Source organism: Lutjanus erythropterus, chromosome 14 (genome assembly GCF_056507025.1).
Source record: "Lutjanus erythropterus isolate fLutEry1 chromosome 14, fLutEry1.hap2, whole genome shotgun sequence".
In the NCBI taxonomy this organism is placed as follows: domain Eukaryota; kingdom Metazoa; phylum Chordata; class Actinopteri; order Lutjaniformes; family Lutjanidae; genus Lutjanus; species Lutjanus erythropterus.
The window spans coordinates 5,333,692-5,356,175 of NC_139330.1; the positions used below are offsets into that span (position 1 = coordinate 5,333,692).

Below are 22,484 nucleotides of genomic sequence, written 5' to 3' on the forward strand. Positions count from 1 at the left end.
AACTAGTGGCCAGGAAAGATTAGAAAACCAGCTGTCATTTTCATATTTTAGTCACGAAGACTTGTTTGACTGCGTTGTCTATGTCTGTTTAACAGGTTTTTTTCCCCCCACCAACTGTTGTTCAGTTTCATCAAAAGTTGTTTGGATTTCAGTGCTCTCCAAGCACTTGCAGGATACAATGGACTATTAGGAAGTTGTTAACATAACAACAGTCTCATTCATTGAGCCTCCACTTCATTTGTCCAGCTGCATTGTTGACCTTGGTTCATCCTTTTGGCTGCTCTACCAGAGACACTCGCTGTATACAAAGCTGATTGAGATTTAGAATTAGACACTATCATCATGTGCCTTGGCTGTGATACAGGGGCAGCTAAATGGTTGGTTCATATAGTGTTATTTTACTTTTAAAAACTGGAGACCGGAGACAGACAGAGTACAAGTTTTATGTTGCTGTAACACAGCAGTATCCTCTTGAACCAGACAAATCTGTATAATTTCTGCAGTTTTTCATTTACAGATTTCAAAGTAGTTTTGCATTTGTCCTTTAATGAAAATGTTGACTAGCCCTTGTAAGAACACAGTTTTAATTCTGTAGTTAGATGTGTAAATGTGCTGTAGACTTGTGCTGAAGTTAATGCTGTTAATGTATTATTTGAACCTCTGACTTGCCTTTTTATAATTATAAAAACTATTAAAATATCCCTTGTACTTAATGGTTTCTGCTTGCAACCTAATTAACACAAAAGGCTAGAAAACTTAAATAAATTGCTTTCCATGCAAGAGGGTGTCACACATTTAACTGTAAGATGAGCACAAGGTAGAGGTAAAATAAAGAATTTTTAATTAAAACTGAATTAGGTAATTAAATACAACTCTAAACTGGTATAAACACAATAATAATAAGTGATATACAATACTACAAACATTAAAAATATTGCACATTACGTATGTGTAAGAGCTTTTATATTTAGATTAAGGAGGCATGTGTATATAAATAGTTTGTGTGCAAGAGAAAAGTAAAGTGACAGAAAAGAAAGGTGACAAAAGTTGACTTAACATTTTTTACTCTGTAAGACAATTAAAACCTGTGGGCTCTTGTGTATAAAGCATAAGGATTGGAAACCATGCTATAGATGTGTGTTATGCTCGTACTATCAGCTGCTAAGCTACCTGTAAACAGAAGCCACGTGACAGGCAGCGCTGCCTGTCAGGGGCTTTGCAGCAGCGGGACGAATGACGGCTTAGTTAGAGGAAGTTAGCAGCTGTGCTAGTATGTAACCTTACACGAGTTGGACACAGTGTTGCAGTGAGAGAGAGGTAAGGATCTGTTTTTCTGTGAAAAATAAATATTCCTAAACATCCAAACTGCAAGCCCTGGAGCAGATGCATGTGGGCGTGATCATCTAACGTCCGCTAGCCGCACTCAGGCTACAAACAAACTTGGTCGCTAAGGCCTCTGCTAAAGCGAACTAGCTAGCCTCTCTGACAGATTTAGCGTCGAGCTAGCTACCTAAACATCTATACATTTTGTACAACATATTTGAGCGTTTATGGCATTGACATCGATTGGTGCCAACGCTGCTCGTAGGGACAGTGCTAGCGTTTTAAAGTGCGTTTCCATGGGTGCTAACTTTCTCTATAAGTTACCTTTAGCATGCTAACATACGTGATCGCGTCCTGCAACGGATTGTTGTTAGCCGTCCTATAACGTTAGCATGCTAACTAGCAAACACCTCACCGGGAGAACATGTTCTTAGAAATTTGGTGTTTCGTATAAATATTAAGTTACATTACATGATATTAAATCAGCCCATCTAAAGAATATTCTGCTAAAAGAGTTAAGTTGCATTTTTGGGTTAAATACCGTTCATTTCTGGCCTGCACCAGGATGTGTTGCTAGTTATAACTTACTTGATTTAAAAACGGTAATTAGCAGGTCATTTAACATTAGCGTCCCTCTCTGAAGGTTTTCTAAGATGTGTATGGGAATAGTTTTCTGGCACTTACAGACAGTTACCTTAAGCTTATTTGCAGTGTACAATTTTCGGCTATATAAAGGGAATGACCCACGGAAGTGGCCAAAAACTGAGATGCTAGCGACGTTGATTCAACGTAGCAGGACAGCAAATCATGTAGCATTAAAACAGCTGGTGGAGACGCTCTTGAAGTCACGATATTGTTAACAAGTGTAAGTTTTATCTTATTTACAGTGATCTCTGCAATAACAGGTACCCTATACAGACAATAGACAATACAGTAACTTTGTTAATTGTCAAATATTTCACTCTTGTCACTTTTGACTCAGTGACACTGATGAATACTTTCGAAAAGCTGACTCGAACAACATAGTTTGTTTTGCAAGACAGTTAAACCCCTGTAAACTTTATTTATAAAGCATGAAGACTGACAAGCAAGCTATAGATTTTGTTATTTACAAATTTCAAATTAGTTTGGTGTTTGTCTTATGATAAAATGAAGATTGGCTCTAGTAAGATCACAGTTTTGACACAGTGGTTAGGGTTGTACATGTGCTTGGTGAATGCTTTCAAACTGATGTAGGATAGTGATATCAAGTCAATCTGAAAGAAAAACTACATGCGGTAACTAAACTATTTTAGAAGACATGGTTAAGACATCCAAGAAGGGAAGTTTTAAGCTGTACCATATGTTCAACAACTGCCATATTTATCTAATTTACAGTCATATCTGTAATAACAGTGATCTATTACAGACAGTGTATTTGCTGTGACTTGGTTAATTCTGTAAGTCTGGCAGTAGTTGTATCGACTTCTTCTTGTCCTCACTGGCTTGCTTAGATTACACATTTATGGTCCCATGAGCCCACTTACATACAAACTGTGGTGCTGGGATGATGGGCATTTGAATTGAAGCATTGTTAAGATAATTTTGCTTGATTAAAATTGGGGACTTTTTTGGGACTGCATGATAAAGTGAAAAAATGAGCATGCGATTATTTTGACAGATATTGTGGTCAAAACTTAGTGGGACTTGGGCTGCAACTAACCTTTATTTTCATTGCAGATTAATCTGTTGATTATTTTCTCAATTAACTGATCTGTTGTGTGGTCTATAAAATGTGGGAAAATGGTGAAAAATGTCCAAGCTGTTCGTAAATGTAAAAAGATAGTTGACTGTTGAGTCTCATTCCCAGGATGTCAAATACTAACATTTTGTGGTTGGTTAAGCATCCCAGCCACAGCAAAACAATGAGAAAATAAGATAACATAGGCAGAGGACAGGCTCTCTGCAGATATAGACACCACCACACAGTTCTAGTGGAGCATAAGTGATAATTGAAAGGGATTATGTTTATATGAGTCTACATTGTGTGTTGTTAGACAAAACAAAACAAAACAAAACAAGAAGAAGTAGTTGCATATTATGCCTTTAATAATGGATTCATTGTAGCTCCGCTGGGAATTTTCACATTTTTCATTTTCACTAAAAATGTCACTTCACTGTGACAGTTGTTGGCGGCTGTACCAAACAAACATGTTTTCTTATGTATTTATAGTTACAAGTTATTTGAGGATGTCATCTTTGGCTTTGTGAAACTACGATCAACATTTTTCACAATTTTCTGACACTTTATAGGCAAACATTGATTATTGTAGAAAATATTGCACTTAACCATATTGTGATTTTGATAATATTTTGATTAATTATGCAGCCCCGGTGATTTGATGCCTTCTTTCTCTACTTTCTGTCTGTGTTGTTTTGATACAGGAAGGCAGGAGCATTCATGGATATTGTGGACACCTTTAACCATTTAATACCCAGTGACCAGTTGGATGAGTCCCTGATAATAGGCCAGAATTTGGAATGTGAAGCCGGTAATGAGTTTGGGACAGGCCTCCGACTGGAAGATTCACTGAAGAACATGCTCAGTGACAAAGATCCCATGTTTGGATGTGCAGGCTCTCAGTTCAATCTGCTGGACAATGAGGACTCCACTTTTCAGATCGCTGGCTCAACAGGTTTGTCAACAGACAAAATAGACAGTAAAAATGTATGTAGTAGTAATTTATGTAGTGTTGTAGATTTGTACAGACTGAACTTTGGTCAAAAGCTGTTTAACATGCTGCTACCAAGACATGCACAGAAATATGAAATATGAGAAAAAGGAAGGAAAAAATGTTCATATATTAACAATGGCTTACTGCTTACATTCACTGTACGTGATCAGTCCTTGGTCACTGTCTATTATTAAGACAGTCCAGGAATGTGCTCCATGTTTTCAGGAGCATGTCTTGACTGTGATTATGGAATATTTGTATTATGTTGTCCTTGATTATTTTGATAATTTAATTAATAATTTTAGATTAAAAATAGATCTAAAAATATCAAAGATATAAAACTTATTTGTGAGCTCTGTTGTTTGTTTTTGGTGCAATGACCGATGAGTAATATTCCTTGTCAACTTCCTGCAAAGAGCTGTAGTTCACTTCTTCCCGACACAGTTCATAGCTCCTTTTGAACTGAGTATTTTTTTCTCCCTATGGTTTGGAATCGTACTTATACACCTCAGTACTCTGTGCAGTCCACTTCACAGTAAACTTTTAGGCGAGAGTCTAGATGTGACTCGTTAAGTACATTAATTTCTTTTGGCTTTTGCAGGTCTCAGTGATGGTTCAGCAGCAACCTCAGGCCTCAGCAGTGAACTCACAGTCGCACAAACCACACAAGTCAAGAGACCTGTTGGTAGACCGAAGAAACGTCCACGTAATTTAGAGTGCAGTAAGTTGATGCTCATTTAGGTTCCCGTTTACACCATATGACACCTTCAAATAAGAGATAATGTGACACATTTTCTTATGTTTTGTTGAAACAGAATCTAGCAGTGATCCACAACCTGTGAACACATCACTCAATACCATGGCCCGAGGAAGGAAACCAGGAAACAGGCTCACAAGGGCATTTCTTATTGAGAAAGGAGTTAAGGGCACCCAGCTGAGGGAAGAATTAACTCTGGGAGGGCGTATTAATGTAAATCATCTGGATGGTGGACTATGGCTGAATCCTACGGTTGTATTGAGAAGACTGACAGTCACAATTGGAGGATTCAAGATCGAGCTGCTTCCTGGACCCTCTTACGCACAAAATGTGGGAACAAGCCAGTCTGCATGCATTGATGCTGGTTTATCATATGGCGGTGACATTGGGTTTACTGTGTTGCCAGACGATGCTGTCACTGTACAGAATGCCATACCCGAGAATGTAGCAGAGGTGGATGTAAGTGAGAAGAGCTCTGCTGATGATGCAGCCCTTGGCCTGGGCCCATATGTGAATCCTAACGATGTGCAGACCTCTAACGGCACATTAATGGGGAGTGTTCCCACGCAAGAGGCAAAACTTGACAATCAGAGTGTTTCTGGAAATGAGAAGCCAGTCAGTAAAGGAAAAGATGACAACAAACAGCCTCGAAGCGATGAGAATAATGGAACAACTGCTAGTAATAAGACTGATAGTAAGGAAAAGACTGTGGCCAAAACCCTGTTGAAGTCTAAACAAGGACCGACACTGAACAAGAATAAGGACTTGGTTTCAGGTAAACCAAACAACATGATTAAGGGACAAAAAGTATCCCAAAACATGCCCTCCACAATCATCCAAAGAGAAGACCTGCACAAAACAAAATCTCTAAAGGAAAAGAAAGAGATTGCACCTTTGAAAAGGCCTGCAGAAAACACCCAAAGTGAACTTGCAACTAAAGTGCAAAAGATACAGGGTTCAGGAGATACTAAAGTGAAGCCAAAATCACCAAGTACACCTAGCCCGGCAGCGAAGAAGATGCCATCATCTGGCAACCGTGTTGATCAGCAGGGACCAACTAAACATACTCTTCCTCACAACAGCTCCAAAGTTGAGACCGCTAACCCAGCACACAGTCGTCCGGGCCATTCTTTAAAATCGCCCGATGAAGGCGGGCAGGAAAAGCCCAAACTAAAAAAGCCAGAAAAGATCATTCAAAGACAGAAAAGTAAAAATGCAAGGAGCATCTCTGTGGAAGAGCCGCAGCTCTTTGTTCCAGATAACGCTCCTGTTGTGAAGAAGGAAACTGCTGAGGAGCAGCCTGCTAACAGTGAGACTGTATGGGATGGAAACAACTGTTGTGGTCTGTGCAAAAAACACCACAACAACATGTAAGTGTTGCTCTTCAGTACTTTACAATATGAAAGTTAAATCCATGCAGATGTTATGTCGTTATGCTTTCTTAATCAGTATATGTTGTAGATTTATTTGGTGGGTGATTTTATGCCTCCATGCCGGCAACCGCTGTTTTCAGGTTGTCTGTCCATACCCATTCTTGTGAGTGCAATATGTCAAGAACAGCAAGACAAAATGTCTTCAGATATGGCACAAACATTTACTTGGACTCAAGAATGATGACTTCATACTCAAGTTATAAAAGCATTCCACATGAATGCCTAATAGGATAAAATGATTAAGTGATCACATTTTATATGCAAAAGGTCAATTTCACTGTAACATAATAATATTCTGCAAAAACATCAGTCCTCTGCATCCTTTGTAAAAAAAATAGTCTCTAATGCCCCTTTTACACAGCCTGGTCAAGGTGGGAATGTTGCATGTTGCTGACTGCTTCACTGTCTGTATAAAAGTCACAGAAGCGGAATGGGAGGTCATTTTCATTCTGCCTCTAATCTGCCAGCGGGGGTAGTAACAGAGCCGAATAGTCTTTTGTGTAGAAGGATAAGCCAGCAGGGCGGGACAGGACGCTGTTGAGTTACATGTTGGCTGCTGTTTGTGACTGTGTTCTTTAAATTATGAACTTATTCCACACATTTGTCAGCTGTGTTTGAGTAGAGAGAGGGAGAGAGATGAGCGGACACTTTATACAGTGCTGACACAGCGCTGTATGCACACAAGCAAACACAGACAGATAGGAGAAAAATCCTCCCATGGATCATCAGACAAGGCGATCCTTTAAACTTAACTGTTGCAGAAGAAGGGGCACTCTATTTATCCAGAAACTCCTAAAAGCTTTATGTTTTAAATTCATGAGGCTGTTAGCTCTGTGTGTGATTATAAAAGAGCAGACAAGCAGAATCACATGCTGACCCACACGCTGTTTTGTTATGTCAGGCCTCTTTCGATTCCTCAAACCCGGTACCCTGTATGAAATGATATGCTGGGGCGGTTTATGCTAGCGCTGCTTGCTTCAGTCTAGAAACACAAAGGCAGTGTAGAAGCAAGCTTTTGTTGCGGCGCTGTTACAGGATCTCTGTGTAAAAAGAGCATAAGAATTGATGGGTGAATGAAGCCGTATGAAACTTTCTATTAGGCTTTTTTCTATTTGTGCCAAAAAATATTGAAAGCTTTGGGGCTTCCAACTCGGCACACACAGTGACATCTGGTGGTTTGTAAAAATTATAGGAGCCCTTCAAAACTGGGGCCGAAGCACCGAAGCACCACTGCACCTCGCTGATATTAATAGTTTTAGTCTCATGTGTGCAATAAAAGTCCAAGAAGCCTGTGTGTTATTAAATCTGTATATCTTAAATCAGAAGTACTGCATTAAATATAGATTTCAATCTACACCTTGTTACAGTAAAATATATGTGGCGTCCATATAGGCCAGATATAAAATATGTTTGATCGCACAAAACATTAATGTACCTGTACAGTTGAGGTTGAGTCTTCTAGTTGAGTCTAAAGTCTTCACTACATACATTATATGAGTCTGGACAGACATGCATGTAAACTACAACTTGACTGGCTGGTGCAGGCATACAACCGCAAGGAGGAAACTCGAGTTCTTCTCTTTGTTACAGAATTGTGACCAGCACTGAATGGTTGATAGTTCTTCATTTACTCAGCACAGCGTGCAGTATTTGAATGTTTTTAGGACATGATAGACATGATAAACGGAACGTGAAAGCTAATGAACCACAATATTTGCACAGTCATAAAAATAGCAGAGCGACTTACAGTCTGTTGTCTGTTAAAAATGATCAATTGTTTTAATAAACAAAAAAGTGCTTTTTAATGTTGCTCTGTGTCACAGTGTATCTGGCACCCGGAGTGCTCATTTGCAAACACACTTTTAATAATGGCTGTACTTTGTTTAGGTTCATGGTAGGCTGCGGTCGCTGTGACGACTGGTTCCATGGCGACTGTGTTGGTCTCGACCTGACGAAAGTACGTGAAATGGAGGAGGAGGACCAGATGTACGTGTGCTTGAAGTGCTGTGAGGAGGAAAGCAAAAAGGTGGAGCCTGGGTCCCCGAGTGCAGCAAAACCAGAAGGTCAAGCTAAGACTGAGGTACAGGATCAAAAGCCGCTTCCCAAGCCCCGACCGGGACCGTCCCAGACGCCCACATCAGCAGGGGTCAGACCAGTAAGAAAGGTAAGCAGTACTACCATGAGTTCTTTTAACAAAGTGATTTGATCATCCATTTAACATTATTGAATGTTTAATTTTATGTACAAAATGATATTTTATTTGTTCCCCCAGCTAATTCATCCTCTGATATTAATCATAGCCAGTGTTACTGCTAATACAAGGGTTTGTTGTCTTTTTGCTTTTGCTTTGCCTTTACAGAAGGCTTGCACATGGAGGTGTGTTTAACATGGTGCTGTGTGGTTCACATTTTCCTGCACATTAAACTCACCCTGTATTCTTTTTAAACTTTGGCCAGGGGGATTATAATATTTATATCTTTTTCACATGTTTCACATTAGTTTTTGTTGATGTTTTCTTACAGCAAGTTAACAATCTTGTTAACATGCTTTTTGCACTTCTCTCCTAAAATAGGATCCTGATAGAAGGCAGTCCACAGATGGCAGAGAAGCAGCTCATAAAACAGGTATTTTTTTAGGGGCTGTGAATGGGGGTGGGCCATATGGCTTGCAAGTAATATCTTGACAATTTTAGGCTAATCTGCAATGTACAAGTATATATTTTATATGAACACTTTCTCTAAAGTAACTGTTAAGTCTCAAAGTGCAAACACTTCTGTAGATTAAACCACCTAACATTAGATAAACTACTTACAAAACAATGACAATTTTGATAAATAATAATCAGTGATGTGGATATTAGAGGAGTCACAATTCTCTAAATCTCTAATTCAGTTCAGTTTTTTTTAGACTGTCAGGTCTTGATTTGTCAAGATCAGCAAATCATTGGTTTTATGCCCTGATAACTGATTTTTACTCTTTCAAATTCTTCTTTAAAAATGATATGAGATCGATAGCCTTAACTGTGAATGTAAAAATAAGTTTGTTGATTTTTACTGTTTGTCATGCCACATTGAATTCAAGGCCAGTCTGGGTTTACTGGGTTCAGTGGGTTCAGTGGCATTATTACAATATGAAAACAAGACTGAGTGAAGACAGTCACAACACACATATTATTTAATTTAAATTTAAATGTTCAATTTAAGTCTTTACACTGTCAGTTCACATAAACTTTGCTCAGGTCAAGACTCAAGATGAAAAAGGGGCTGTTAATCATATATCTGCACAACCACAAAAGATGTGTATGAACTATACTTTTGACTTCTGAAACCAAATATAATATTGGAAAGCTACAGCCGCCCACATACTGGTGACAGAGATTTGATTACAATGTGGTGATACGTGTGGGTTTTGCATGTTTCCAGAGTAAAAATACATATGACAGGGGGTGTTTATTTAAAACGATAAGGCTGGATTTTGTCACAAAACTCGGAATTGTCTCCCAGCTCACTGTTGATATTTCGAAAAGTCAACAAAGTTTACAGTTTCACAACATCAAGTGAGTGGAGGGGACATTTTGGGAGTTGCAAATACTGTTGAGTGTTATTAAAAAATACAAACAACCATAAAATGGAGTGTGGCATCTGTCGTATAAAGGTCTCTTAATATTGCAGTTTTGTTGTGTTTTATCTGTTTGCTTCCATGTTGGGAATACAAACCAACTTCAAATTAGGTAAAATATTCATCTTCAGCATCATCTTCCTGCCTAATACTGTTTAGCTGCATACCATCGTGGTGTTGGCTTGGTGAAGGTCATCCACGACTAGATAACAGCCAAAGTTAAAAACATTTGTGATATTAAGCATTTGTGCATGTTAATTTTTGTATTACAGCTCCATATTGAATCTTTAATATTTTGTAATTCTTGTGGTCACATGTTTCCACTGCCTGTTCAGTACATACTGTCATTCTGTCCTCTTAGGCGCTCAGCTGAAACAAGAGACAAAAAGTAAGACTCTGTCTTCAGTGTCAAAGAAACCTGTGTCTGTGGAGGCAATCAGGCGAAGTGTGCGTGATTCTCTGAAAGAAATCCTCATACAGAGGTAAGTATTCCATTAGGAAAATGTATTCAAAAGAATTGTGGAAATACTGAAATTGACCTTTTGCATTCATTGTTTTTTTATTCAGTTTTTTTAAACAAACAATTACCAGTGTCATAGCAAACAATAAGACAAAAATCTCTTGCAGTACACTTCAGTAATGCTCAGAGGTACACAAAACAAAGTTAGTTAGGTAGTTCATACTGTACACCCTAAAGAGAACTGTTAATACTCTGGCCATGGCTCTTTCTCTTTGTCAAACTTTCTTATAAGGTTGTCAAATGTATCAGTATCAATATGTTTTCAATACTGTGTTTTTGAAACAATACAATATCTGTTAATTACAGTATTTAAAGTACCAAAGGCATAAAAAAAGATCTAAGTGCTCATTCAAGACCTCAGTTCAGTTCAGTCTTTATTTACTTTATTTAGAACCAGAGAGTGTTCAGAAACTTTTTCTGTACCAGAACTGTGTGCAGGTTGTTAATCAAAAAAACTGAAGGAAAAAAAACCCAAAAAACCAAACGTATTTTCTGTGTAGATTTTTTTCTCTTTTCCTGTGGTATTGAGAGGGGTATCATGAACTTTTTTATACTTGTATTGTATCAAACTTTTAATTTCTGGTATCGTGACTACTCTCTTATCTGGTCTGTTTCCATCTAAGGCACTGTGGCACTTTACTACTCTCCTCGAACTATCTGCCCTGGCCTTATCGGCTGTTACCGATTAGCAACCTTCTGTCAGTCCTCCCACAGGTCTAGTTTGCCCTTTCTGTGAACATCCCCACAGGACAAACCCCTTCTCTCAGAGGCAGCTTTGTTTCTAGTTTAACTACCTGTCAAAATATATTTCCTGCACTGATGAACCCTGAGCAGACTTTTAATTATGATAAAAGTTTGTGACAACTTGGGGAGCATTGATGCTAGGGTTAAGGTTAAAGGTTATGTGGTACAAGATTCAGGTAGAAATTAAACATGATTACATGTAAAGATACTAAAATGTATCCAGTAAGGCATGCAACATGATAACCTGTGTACCTAGAAGAGTGTACTCATTAGGGTTCAGGCAACAGATAGTCACGCACCTACTGCAATGCTGCCACAACAGTATAGTATTGTGTAGGTTTTTTTTAAATAGCTGTATGCACATTCTTAAAAAAAAAAAAAGAGGATGACCTCATCAGTTTGTTTGAGGAACAGCTGTGTCTGTATGCCACAAGGCTTTAGGCCACAGTCAGCACAAATTAACACCTCCAACATGACAACACAACACCTGATTGTGTCTGAGAACATAATCACTGTGAAACAGTCAGAAAATTATATTTCCCAGTCATAGTTTCCTGTTACCAGGAATCACTCACCTGGTTGCCACAGCTGCATGCTGTGTCTGTTGGTCGTGTCTAGACGGGAACCACTGATGTACAAAAATTTTGCAAATTTTGTGTAGAAAGATTACTCTCCATGATCTTTCGCAGGGCTGAGGTTTCCTTCTAAACATGGCCGTGTCTGTTTCTGTCTCTCCCTTCGCTGAGCCACACTCATTCCACACATACTTTTTATGTTTTCACTATTAAACAATACTAGAAATGCAGCTGTAGCAAGCAATGTGCTATCTCAGTGATCATTTATATTTTCAGACACTACAAATTATATTCAGCTACAAGTAAAGCTGGAACAGCTGTCAGTCAGAGCTGAATTACAGAGAGTAGTGGTGATGCAGATGATACATTGTCTTGTCCTGTTGTACTGGTATAAATTGGCATGTTTTCAGAACATTGCAGAATTGTGCATCGCAAGAAGTTGCATGTTTTAAATGGTCTCGTCACAAATCTTCAGTCTGAACAGAGCTTTAGATACCTAGAATAGTGTAATGGTATTGCAAGTGGATTCACTTAACTTTGTAAACTTACTAAGAAGACAATAAACATGACGATAAGTCCAGACATCTCAGTTTAAACCTTGATATTTATTTAGAACATTTTGTTGTAGCACACCACACAAAACAAAACCCGTCAAACAAAGAATAGTTGAATTCCACTCAATTGTCTTTCCCATCTCCCTGACAGTTACTTTGTACACCATGAAAAAGACAGTGTTGGATAATGTGAGACTTTTAATTGCAAGGAATGTTTTGAACATGTGCTGAGGTTGTAGGAAGGTCAGTGTGTGGAAAGAAAGAGCATCAAAGGTCTGTTAGAGACAGGGGGCAAACAAATACAGGTGCAAAGGAAGGCTTTTTCAGGTGAAACCGGTTTATTATTCAGAATGTACCCTTTTTACTCACACTCTGGTGGCAACATGCATCTTAAACTTTGGTTTGTAGTCAAAATGGCAGCAAAACTAACAAAATGGGGATTTAGTGAATAGTGCACCATAGCATATTGTGTATGGGATTAATCTGAGATTGCTCCCATTCAAGATGAGACTAAACTTTTCTGTGGATGCCTGTTTTTGTGCCATGTCAAAGGCCAAAATGTGTCCTGCAAGAAGCAAGATACGCTTTGTTTTCAGCCTTGCAGTTGTTGATAATGGGCTAGTTAAGAGGATTGAGGCAGGACAGAACAAGTAATGTGATGCTTTCCACATTTTAGGTTAAAGGAGTCTGATTTGGACATCTCAGTGGAGAGGGCCTCTGAAGTTGCCAAGAAGACAGAGCGGGAACTTTTTCACTTGTATAAAGACACCGACAACAAATACAAGAACAAGTACAGGAGTCTAATGTTCAACCTCAAAGATACTAAAAATAATGTAAGTACCATTTTAAATCAGGAATTAGCCACACGTAAAGTTTCATAGTGTTGCATTTCAGTTTTAATATAAAAGTAATTACATTTGCTTTATCATAATTGTATTGTTTAGGTCCTGTTTAAGAGGGTTCTCAAAGGGGAAATTTCTCCTGGTAACCTGATTCGAATGAGCCCTGAGGAACTGGCCTCGAAAGAACTGGCTGCTTGGCGACAAAGGGAAAACCGACACGTAAGTAATGCTTAAGCCTGTGATGTAGTCTCTTAAATTCAGCCTGATAACTCCAATTAGTTCTCCTAATTGCTCACAATAATTCTGATATGAATGTCAACCTCAGTAAATACTATTAACAGGTCTTCTTTAATTATTTTTAAAAGATGGTTGTATTTTGAGATTTAAAACTTTCAATAACCCTCTAAAAAGCAATACATTTCTCATTTCACAGACTATTGAGATGATTGAAAAAGAGCAAAGAGAGGTAGAGAGGCGACCGATCACTAAGATCACACACAAAGGTGAAATTGAAATCGAGAGCCAAGAACCAGTGAAAGCACCTGAGCCTCCAGAGGTAAGAGACACATCAAATATCACTCTTCATTACTGTATATTTACCAGTGAAAGAGCATCTGCTTGAATTTCTTTCTGTTTTCCCCCTCTTGCCAGCCTATGCTGCCTTCCAAAGTGACAGAAGTCTCAACAGATCCTCCAAAAACACCCGAGAAGAAAGCAGAGAGTGCCAAGACGGAGAAAGACACCACCAGCCAACACAAGTCCCACTTGTTTGACCTACACTGCAAAATCTGCACAGGTAAACCTGGCACAAGTCACAAAGTCACTTTAGTCATTAAAGCTACTACAAGGATTTTTTTTAACTGGTTGTGAATCTCAGTTATGAACCTCTCTGTTTATTAATGATGCCATTATATGACCTGCACTAGCAAAAAAGACCAACTGTGAGAAGTTCAGCTGTTTCTGTATAGTTGTTCTGAATGGCTGCCACCCGGTCAGATTCTCCTTGAAATCAGATTAAACAAGCCTCTGTTTACATTTTACCATGCAAAGTTTCAGTGAGTAGCACCTTAGCCAGTTAAAAAGAAGAAGGAGGAGATCTTTCTTTACATTATTTGATTTTTGACATATTTTGTGGGAATTATGGTGGAAAAACCACTGCTTTTTTACACAGCATCCTCCAAAACCAACAAAATATGAAAGTTCCTTTTAGTAGCTTTTATCCTCTGATACCAACTTTTTGTGTTACTTTTTTTTTTCCATTAAGGTCGTATGGCACCACCTGTGGAGGAGGCACCAACCAAAGTGGTCAAAGTTGCTACCACAGTGGTTAGGAGGCAGTCCACCAAAGCAGAAGAGACAAAGATCACAACACCTGCAATGGACGACGACCTGCACCTCACTGTTTTAGAGGAGAGCTTCCGAAATGCTCAGTCGGGCTATGAAGGAAGGTAAGCCATTATTTCTGACACCCTATGTGCTTTTTCTGTGTAACTTGTTGTTGCAAGCTTGCTTTACTGCAGTTGTATTCCTCACAGGTCGGATCACGCAGCTGGACGAGATGAAGAGGCTGCTTTCCTCTCAAACCTGAAGTACTTGTGGCGCGGACTCATTCATATGCACGCTGTGGCAAAGTTTGTGACAAAAGCTTTCCCCGTCTCAGGCATTTTGGACAACTTGACCGAGGTAAAGTGGACCAAGTGGACCAACTGAACATATTTAGGGCCAGTTTCACAGACAAGGCTCAGGTCTATTCCCAGACTAAAATGCCTGCTTAAGCTGTCTTAACTCAAAGACATTTGCACAGACGTATATATTAGAATAATCATAGATTTAGCCTTGCATAGTGCTGTATGTGAGTTGCATGGACTATTTGGAATATCTAACTTCCAAAAGCAAATATATAATATAATAGTAAAGATGGAAAATGGTGCTATGATCCCAAGTTGTTTTAATTACCTGACTTCTTGTACAGTGTCTCTCTGCTTGCCTGCTCAGATAATGAAAAATAATTAACAATTAGGCATCAAAGATATTTTTAGATTTATTTTTTTTGATGGGGAGGGGTTACTTTCAATAACTGGATGGTTTGACACAATCTGTTTTTGTAGTGTTTTTTTTTTATACTTGCCAAAGTTTTTTGAACAAGTTATTTTTGCCTCTGCTGTTGTTTTTGTCTCAAGATTTACACCTGTCTTGGTGTTTTGTATTCCATTCTGGGTTTTTGTGAACATCTTTAGTTACTTATCTTACTCCAGGCATCCAGATTCTCCGACTATTCAAACCACATTTATGAAAGCTACTTAAATGTCATAGTTTAATCAGTGCAGATTAAAGCCTACTCATTCAATAATCTAAGCCCTGTCTGTGAAACTGGTCTTTAGAGTTTTAATATCATCTGCTGCAATGTATTTAAGATAATAAAAACTGTCTGTAAAGTTTGATCTTTTTCCCCTTTCAATAGGACCTTCCAGACAGCATTCAAGTTGGCGGGAGGATAAGCCCACAGATAGTGTGGGACTACTTGGAGAAGATTCGGGCAACTGGAACAAAAGTGAGTTTTTGGCAGCTTTCCCTCTTAAAAGGACTATACAACCTATAGTTAAATTTAATCAATGGATACACTCACCCACAATTACATATGGTTCATTGTGATCAAATTGTTCATCACTGTCTAGAATTTAATTAACATCCAGATTTGTAATGACGTGATGCATTATAGAGCTGCTCCACTGAACAGTTCTGGTCAAACGTCTTGTACATGGATCGTAGATTTCACTGACACATGCTGTTTCTTTAATTAAAGGAGGTGTGCCTGATTCGCTTTTCCCCTGAGACGGAGGAAGATGAGATCTCCTATACTCTCATCTATGCCTACTTCAGCAGTCGTAGGCGTTTTGGGGTGGTGTCCAATAACCTGAAACAAGTGAAGGACATGTATCTCATTCCTTTGGGTGCCACTGAAAAAGTTCCACATCAGCTTGTTCCCTTTGATGGGCCAGGTAATCTGGACACTAAGCCCATTTTCTCTAGGATAATTTTTTTTTTCAGTAAATTACATAAACATTTCTGATCTGTCAAACTTAATTTATCTTTTAATTTTTACAGGTTTAGAAAACAACCGTGCCAACCTTCTCCTTGGACTCATAATTCGCCAGAGGCCGAAAAGGGATTTTCTTCCCGTGGACATGAACGAAACTGCGAGGATTATTCCTGAAATCAAGCCCATCACCATGCCAACAAAAGAAATCAGAGAAACAGAGGAGGATGAGAAATTTTTCCTCTCTTCCTTGACTGCACCACTTACTAAAGAGAAAGACAAACCACTTAACACTACTGAAGATGTTGATGAACCAATTACAGAGTCTTTTGAAGAACCATCTGTATCAGAGGAGACCAACAATCAGGAACCCCAAAAACCACTGCGCTTTCTTCCAGGTGTATTAGTAGGCTGGGGTGGGGAACTACCACCACTGCCAGATGTTGGAGGCAAACCTGCAGTAACAGCAGATGACACCCAGAAGACCCCGCCAGCTCCAAAAACAGAGGCGTCAACTGGAAACACAAAAAGTCCAACAGCTGCTGCACCACGAGAACGCTTTGTCATCAAGAAGAAAGAAGCTAAACCTGTTAAAGCTGAACCGGAGCTATCCAGCCAAACCGATACATCTGCTGCTAACAACTCGCCTGGAAAGGATGCTGCAGTGGTGACCCATGCTGCATCCGTCTCTCTGAAAGATAAGCCTCCAGATGTATCGACTGAAGCGTTCCTGGCGAGCTTGTCAACGGCTCCGAGTGGGACTGAAACTAACAGTGCTGCCTTGGCAAACAAAGGCGATGCTGGCCTTTTGTCTGAAAGTGAAAAAGGAATATCTGAAGGGAATCCTTTGTTGCAGGCTGGTTCGACTCACACAAATAGCTCAAAACCTCCTTTAAGTGGAATATTGAAAAAATCTTCAGCCTACTCCAGTGTGAATGAAGACAAAACAACGGTGCTACAAAAGGATAAAGCCAACCACCCAGTTCCTTTGAGTCCAAAACCTGTTCCTGTTTTGAGCAGCACTAGAAATGAGCCAATCACACCATTTCACCAAGGATTTTTACAGGTTTCTCAGGCGAGAAACAAGCCTGAGGAAGAAAACCAAACAACTATTCGATCATTCCCCAGTGAAAAGGAAGATCCTGGCGTGTCCCAGGCTGGTGCTACAGTAACTCAGACTGCATATCCTCCTGCAGTCGAAAAACCACAAGCAGTGGGTTATACAGGAGCCTCGGAGCTCCAACACAATACTCTCCCAGCCTACAACCCTGCTGCACCTGTCCCATCACAGCAGCAACAGCCTCAGGTACCTGGCAGCTACAGCTACCCAAGTGGACCACACGCACAGGATCAGAACCACAGCACACCGTGGGCTCAGGACAGCACTTCGCACACTCTTCCCGGAATTGAGTCACAGCCCACCGAGAGCTACCCTGAACCACCTGGCCAAGCGCTGTCCCTGGCCAAAGACTACAAACGAGTAGAGGACAGGTACAGCGACCCGTGGGAGAGGCCGCGAAACACAGAGGACAGAGACCACCACGGAAGGCACAGCCACCACAGGGACTCCCATCACGGGAAAAAGAGCAGACACCATGACCGGGAGCGGGAGAAAAAGCACGATCGCAGCCACGATGACAAGTACAGGGAGAGGAGTAGGCACCATGGACACTCAGATGACCGCTATGGTGAGAAGAGGAAAGAGAGGCAGCACAGTGACGACTACAGCAGCCGATATAAGGACAGACACAGACATAGACGGGACTCTGATTATGAGAATGGACGAAGAAGTTCAAGAGACAGCTACTCATAATTGTTTTTTTTTTTTTTTTTTAAAGCCCTGATAGACAGTGACTGGGGCTCTAAGAGTGACTTTGCTGGTTCACACCACTTTGGCTGTATTGGCTGAAAGTGGAGTTTGTTGGTTTATACAGCAGTCTGCAGCTTATACAGTACGTCATTGAAGTTCCATTTTATGTTACTCACAGTACAGACAAAATGAATGGCATTTCAGTGGAACTATGAAGATCTTTATAGATACGTTCTCTTTTCACCAAGAGGAACTCATTATCAGAGCATTTTCAAGTTTTTAACCTTTTATTGTATATATCTTGTTCATACTGACCTGCTGTACTGACTACAGATGACCAGTAAATGTTTTCAGTCTCGTGGTGACATACCAAACAAGTGTGGACCATTTGGTAAAAAAAAAAAAAAAAAATTTAAGTTGGCATGAATGTAACACAGAAAACATTTAACTGAGGACTGTGATCTAAACAGCAGCTTTGCTTTTTTCCATTTCTTTTAAATTGCTTAAATATTTTCTAAACTTACTTTCTATTGAAAAAAGTATGTACATTTGGCTTGTATTATACAGTACATTAGAGATTAAGTGTGCCTTTGCACTGTGTGTTTATGTACAGTTCGTAATAAAGCTAATCCTTTTTTATTATTGATTCTAAAAAAAATCTCTTTCTCTCTCTAATTGTATTAAAGGTCAAACCTGGATACTGTTATACATTGTACTGTTACTATAAATTTGTTTACAAAATGAGATGTCTGCCAAAGAATTTAACTCAGAAACTTGAATTTACACCAGATAACGTTTTGGATATGTTAGGCCCTGTGGAGGTCCATCGGAAGGGGAGAAACTAAGCTCTTTGCTAGAGTTGCCTGGAGTTAATTTAACAACTATTCATTGCCGTCAGAAACATTAAAACCCTCCCCATCTTTGAGAAACAGCAGTGGCTTGGTATCCTTAAACAAATAAACATTTCTGAGTTGCCCTTCAAAGGCTTTTGAAAACAACCCAGAAGTGACAACTGATACATTTCTGTGTAATTCAAATCCTCCGAAGTAGAGCTGACCGCCGTAGTTTAAGGCCACATAACGCTCAAAGGGGTCCACATCTTGGAAAAGTATTCTCTTACTGTTTAGGAACACTTGAATAATTGTGCTGTTTAAAGATATGGAGACATTGTGCCATTTGTTGCAGCATAGTGTGAGATTTCTGAAAGTCATTGGGAGAGAAAGTCTCTCCCCGAGGTTGACTGCAGTCTTGAGGTGGCCGTTCTCAAGCCCAACTGCGAGGTAGTCGTCGTCTTCATGTTCAGCCTTTCCCATCCACATGATCAAACTGTCATTTGAGCTTGTTTTGAAGCTGAAAGAAACCTGTGTGTATTTAAAATTTCTTGCGTTGTATCTTGGGTCCTGGTATTTAATATAAGAGTTTCCCACAAACTTGAGCGTGTCTGTGGCTATTTCTGTGTCGCAGTACCTCCCTCCCCATCCTAAAGGGCACATGCAGTGGTATGACGTCACTGTAGATGGAGCACATACGGAGCCGTGTTTGCAGATGTTGTTTACGCAACTTACAGACCGGTTACACACAGTACCAGTCCATGATGGCGGACATATGCATGTAAATGAATCGGTTCCTGTTGCCAAGCAGCGACCTCCATTTTGGCACACCTTGTATCCACAGGCAGTCCCATCCCAGTCCCCTACATTTGCTCCACTTATAGCCCCTGTCTCTGTTAACTCAAACTCTTGACCGTTGACTATAAGTTCCCTTAAACCACCAGTGAAGCCCGTTGGCTCCCCTTCAGTTGCATCTGTGGAGACGAAGCTCAGAGTGGACACGCCCCCGACGAAGACATCTGTAGCGACATCAAGGGTGGTCATCCCTTCCGTCGCGTTTTCTCTAATCTCCTTGTTATCCAGACTAAGGAAGCCTTGGTGACCAAACCGGCCAGCCTTCACCGTGTGCCAGGTCCTCCCACGTGAGTCCACTCTTTCAGCGGACTTCAGGACGTGGGTGCCATCCCCGAGGTTGAAACTTAGCTGGACAAACCCAGATGTCAAGGAGAGGCAGAAGAAATCTCCTATAGGAAGAAAATAAAACAGGGTAAATGGGTCAGTAAAAGGTACTTCCTGTTTTGTTGATTTTGGAGGCCCCTGTTCACAAAAAAGTAGTGTTTCCACATTACTAAGCACAAAATATAAGGCCAAAAATAAATTAAAAACAGTTACTAGGCTAACGTACTACTCACTCTGACTTTGCCTGTGAAAATGTGACAACGGGCTCTTCATCTGATTTTAAGGAGATGCTGCCCTGGTGGCAACCATTAAGAAGGACTACATTGAAATAGTCAGTCTTGTCACAAATTGTCTCATTAAAGTCATATAGAGGCATCAATATTAAACTAAGACTGTTAAATAGCCAGTTAAAAGTTCCTTATATTAGCTTTAACCTACTTTTTCTATGGCAGAAGGTAGTTTGTCTGTATCTGTTGTACTGGGGTGGCAGCAGAAGACCTCTGAGAAAGATATGTAAAAACTTGGAAAAATAAAAACCAAAACCTCTGTATGCCTTGATACTTTATGTCAGCTCATGATCACTTCTCGCACGCTGAATGCATCTATGGGCTTTGGGCAGTTCAAGGATTTACTTTCTTCTATAAGCTTCTCAGAACATTGTGAATTGATATTTTATTTCTGGGCCCAAATGGAATCTGTGGAGTTTCATTTTTAATTCAGCTCCAACAATCTGCAGAATCTTTTTTGCATGTAATGTGATAGACAATATTAATTTATGAGAACCAAGATTATTTTTTAGCACACACAAGACATTAAAGCAACCTAAATTTGAGATTTTCTTCCATCACCAACAGTCCAAAACAAAATTTGATGGAAAAGTCAATGGGCAGAAAATGTAGGACACATGGCCACGAAAAATTGTATTAAATAGAGAATTGTATGTGCTCACCAGCTCTGGCACTGAGATGTTGTGCAGTGTAGACAAGGATGCCATCAGGTGATAAAGGCTGGAACTGCAGCTGCAGAACAGTCCTGTGTCTGATACTCATAGGTGGGAATGACATCCATGAAGACTGGTTACCACTGAAGAATGGATCACTGATGGTCACGGCTGAACGGGCGAAACAACAGAGCAATTAAATGAGCGAATAGTGAAGGTCTTGTCTTATTAAATAATAAAAAAAACATATATAATGATACAGTTTGGGTTCATTGATGCAACCTTTCTCGCAGTAGAGTCCTGCAGTCCCCAGGGGGCACTGGCAGGTATATCCATTGGGGAGAGGGATGCAGGTGGAGCCGTGGGCACACAGAGGAGGGGGACTGTGCTCGACATCACACACAGACACGGTCTCAGAACAGAGTGCTCCCTTCCATCCTAATGGGCACTGGCAACTGCAGACGGACACAGTCAGACACTGTGAAGAGCTTGTAAACACTGTCATTTCCTTCAGCTATACTGGCACTGTGTAACTGATTTTCTATCTACTGATAGGCTACTGATGCCAAATCCCTATATGCACAGGAATATATACATAACACAGAGCTTTGGGTGCATTCAACTCAACTATAACGCCTACGCTCTTAGAAATAAAGGTGCAAACTAGAACCATAAAAGGGTTCTTCGGCTTGTCCCCATAGGAGAATCTTTTTTGGTTCCTTTCAGAGGGTGTACTGAGAACCTTTTTATATTTGAAAGATTTTATCTAGAGCCGACCTACCATTACCATTAATGTTTTTATATCCTAAGTGTTTTATCTAGAACCCATCCAGGGGGTTCTATTGAGAACCCTTGTATATTATGTTACAAAAAATCCTTGATAAACTCTTGATGAAAGAGTTTGAAATATTTCTTCTAAAAAGTATTTTTGGATTCAAAGGGTTCTTCATCAAACCCTTAAAGACCCAGTGATAAACCCTTTCTTCAAAAAAGGATTCTTCAGAAGCAAATGGTTCTAGGTAGAACCTCAGCCCTTGAAAAATAACCCTTTTGGAACCCTTATTTATAAGAGAGTGCATGTGTTATTCAAGAGTGCAGTCATAGTTAATGAGGAATTTAATGTTAATATTGTTTATTTTAACTTACTACACAGATGAGCCAGAGTCCACACACGTTCCTCCGTTCCTGCAGTGAACGTGAACACATGGGGTGACGCCACACTGACCCACGCTGCGCCCGAAGGCTGGATGTCCCGCAGGCTGTCCCAGTATTTGGAACTTTCTGTCTCTTCTTGTGCTAAACTGCACATCAAAAATGCACCCTTTGAAAAGAACAAACACACCGATGTCAGAGAGATATTTTTCATTTCTCTGATAGGTGGTTATCAGAGCAAACACAACACACTTTATTTTCTCTGTATGAAGATTAAAGGTGCCCAATAAAGGCCAATAAAAAGGAAACACCTCTCAAAATATGTGCAGTGTATGAAATTAATTTCTTTGATAGTTGTTTATGTTTCCGTGTGACACTAAAGGATTTGATAAGTATACATACTTAAATCTGCAAGTTTTAATGGCGGCATAAAATCTCTACAGTTCATACAGTTCA

General features: G+C 39.8%; 2 protein-coding genes across 2 annotated transcripts in view; one reads left to right on the top strand and one right to left on the bottom strand.

The window, feature by feature from the left end:
- The first annotated feature begins 1,187 nt into the window (after positions 1-1,187).
- On the top strand, positions 1,188-18,671 carry phf3 (PHD finger protein 3). The gene is made up of 16 exons (XM_084736539.1): positions 1,188-1,317; positions 3,748-3,998; positions 4,639-4,758; positions 4,853-6,164; positions 8,115-8,391; positions 8,800-8,851; positions 10,207-10,327; positions 12,915-13,071; positions 13,183-13,299; positions 13,514-13,636; positions 13,732-13,876; positions 14,345-14,528; positions 14,616-14,763; positions 15,542-15,631; positions 15,884-16,079; positions 16,186-18,671. Exons 2-16 carry the CDS (start codon positions 3,764-3,766, stop codon positions 17,928-17,930), a joined length of 5,022 nt encoding a protein of 1,673 aa, XP_084592665.1. The 5' UTR covers positions 1,188-1,317; positions 3,748-3,763; the 3' UTR covers positions 17,931-18,671.
- eys (EGF-like photoreceptor maintenance factor) overlaps positions 18,196-22,484 on the bottom strand; it is a 266,834-nt gene continuing 262,545 nt past the window's right edge. Inside the window, exons 49-52 of the mRNA XM_084736538.1 lie at positions 22,023-22,197; positions 21,159-21,331; positions 20,886-21,047; positions 18,196-20,001 (exon numbers count right to left, since the gene is read on the bottom strand). Coding sequence (XP_084592664.1) covers positions 18,809-20,001; positions 20,886-21,047; positions 21,159-21,331; positions 22,023-22,197 — 1,703 coding nt within the window. The 3' untranslated portion in view covers positions 18,196-18,808. The remainder of the gene's footprint in view (positions 20,002-20,885; positions 21,048-21,158; positions 21,332-22,022; positions 22,198-22,484) is intronic.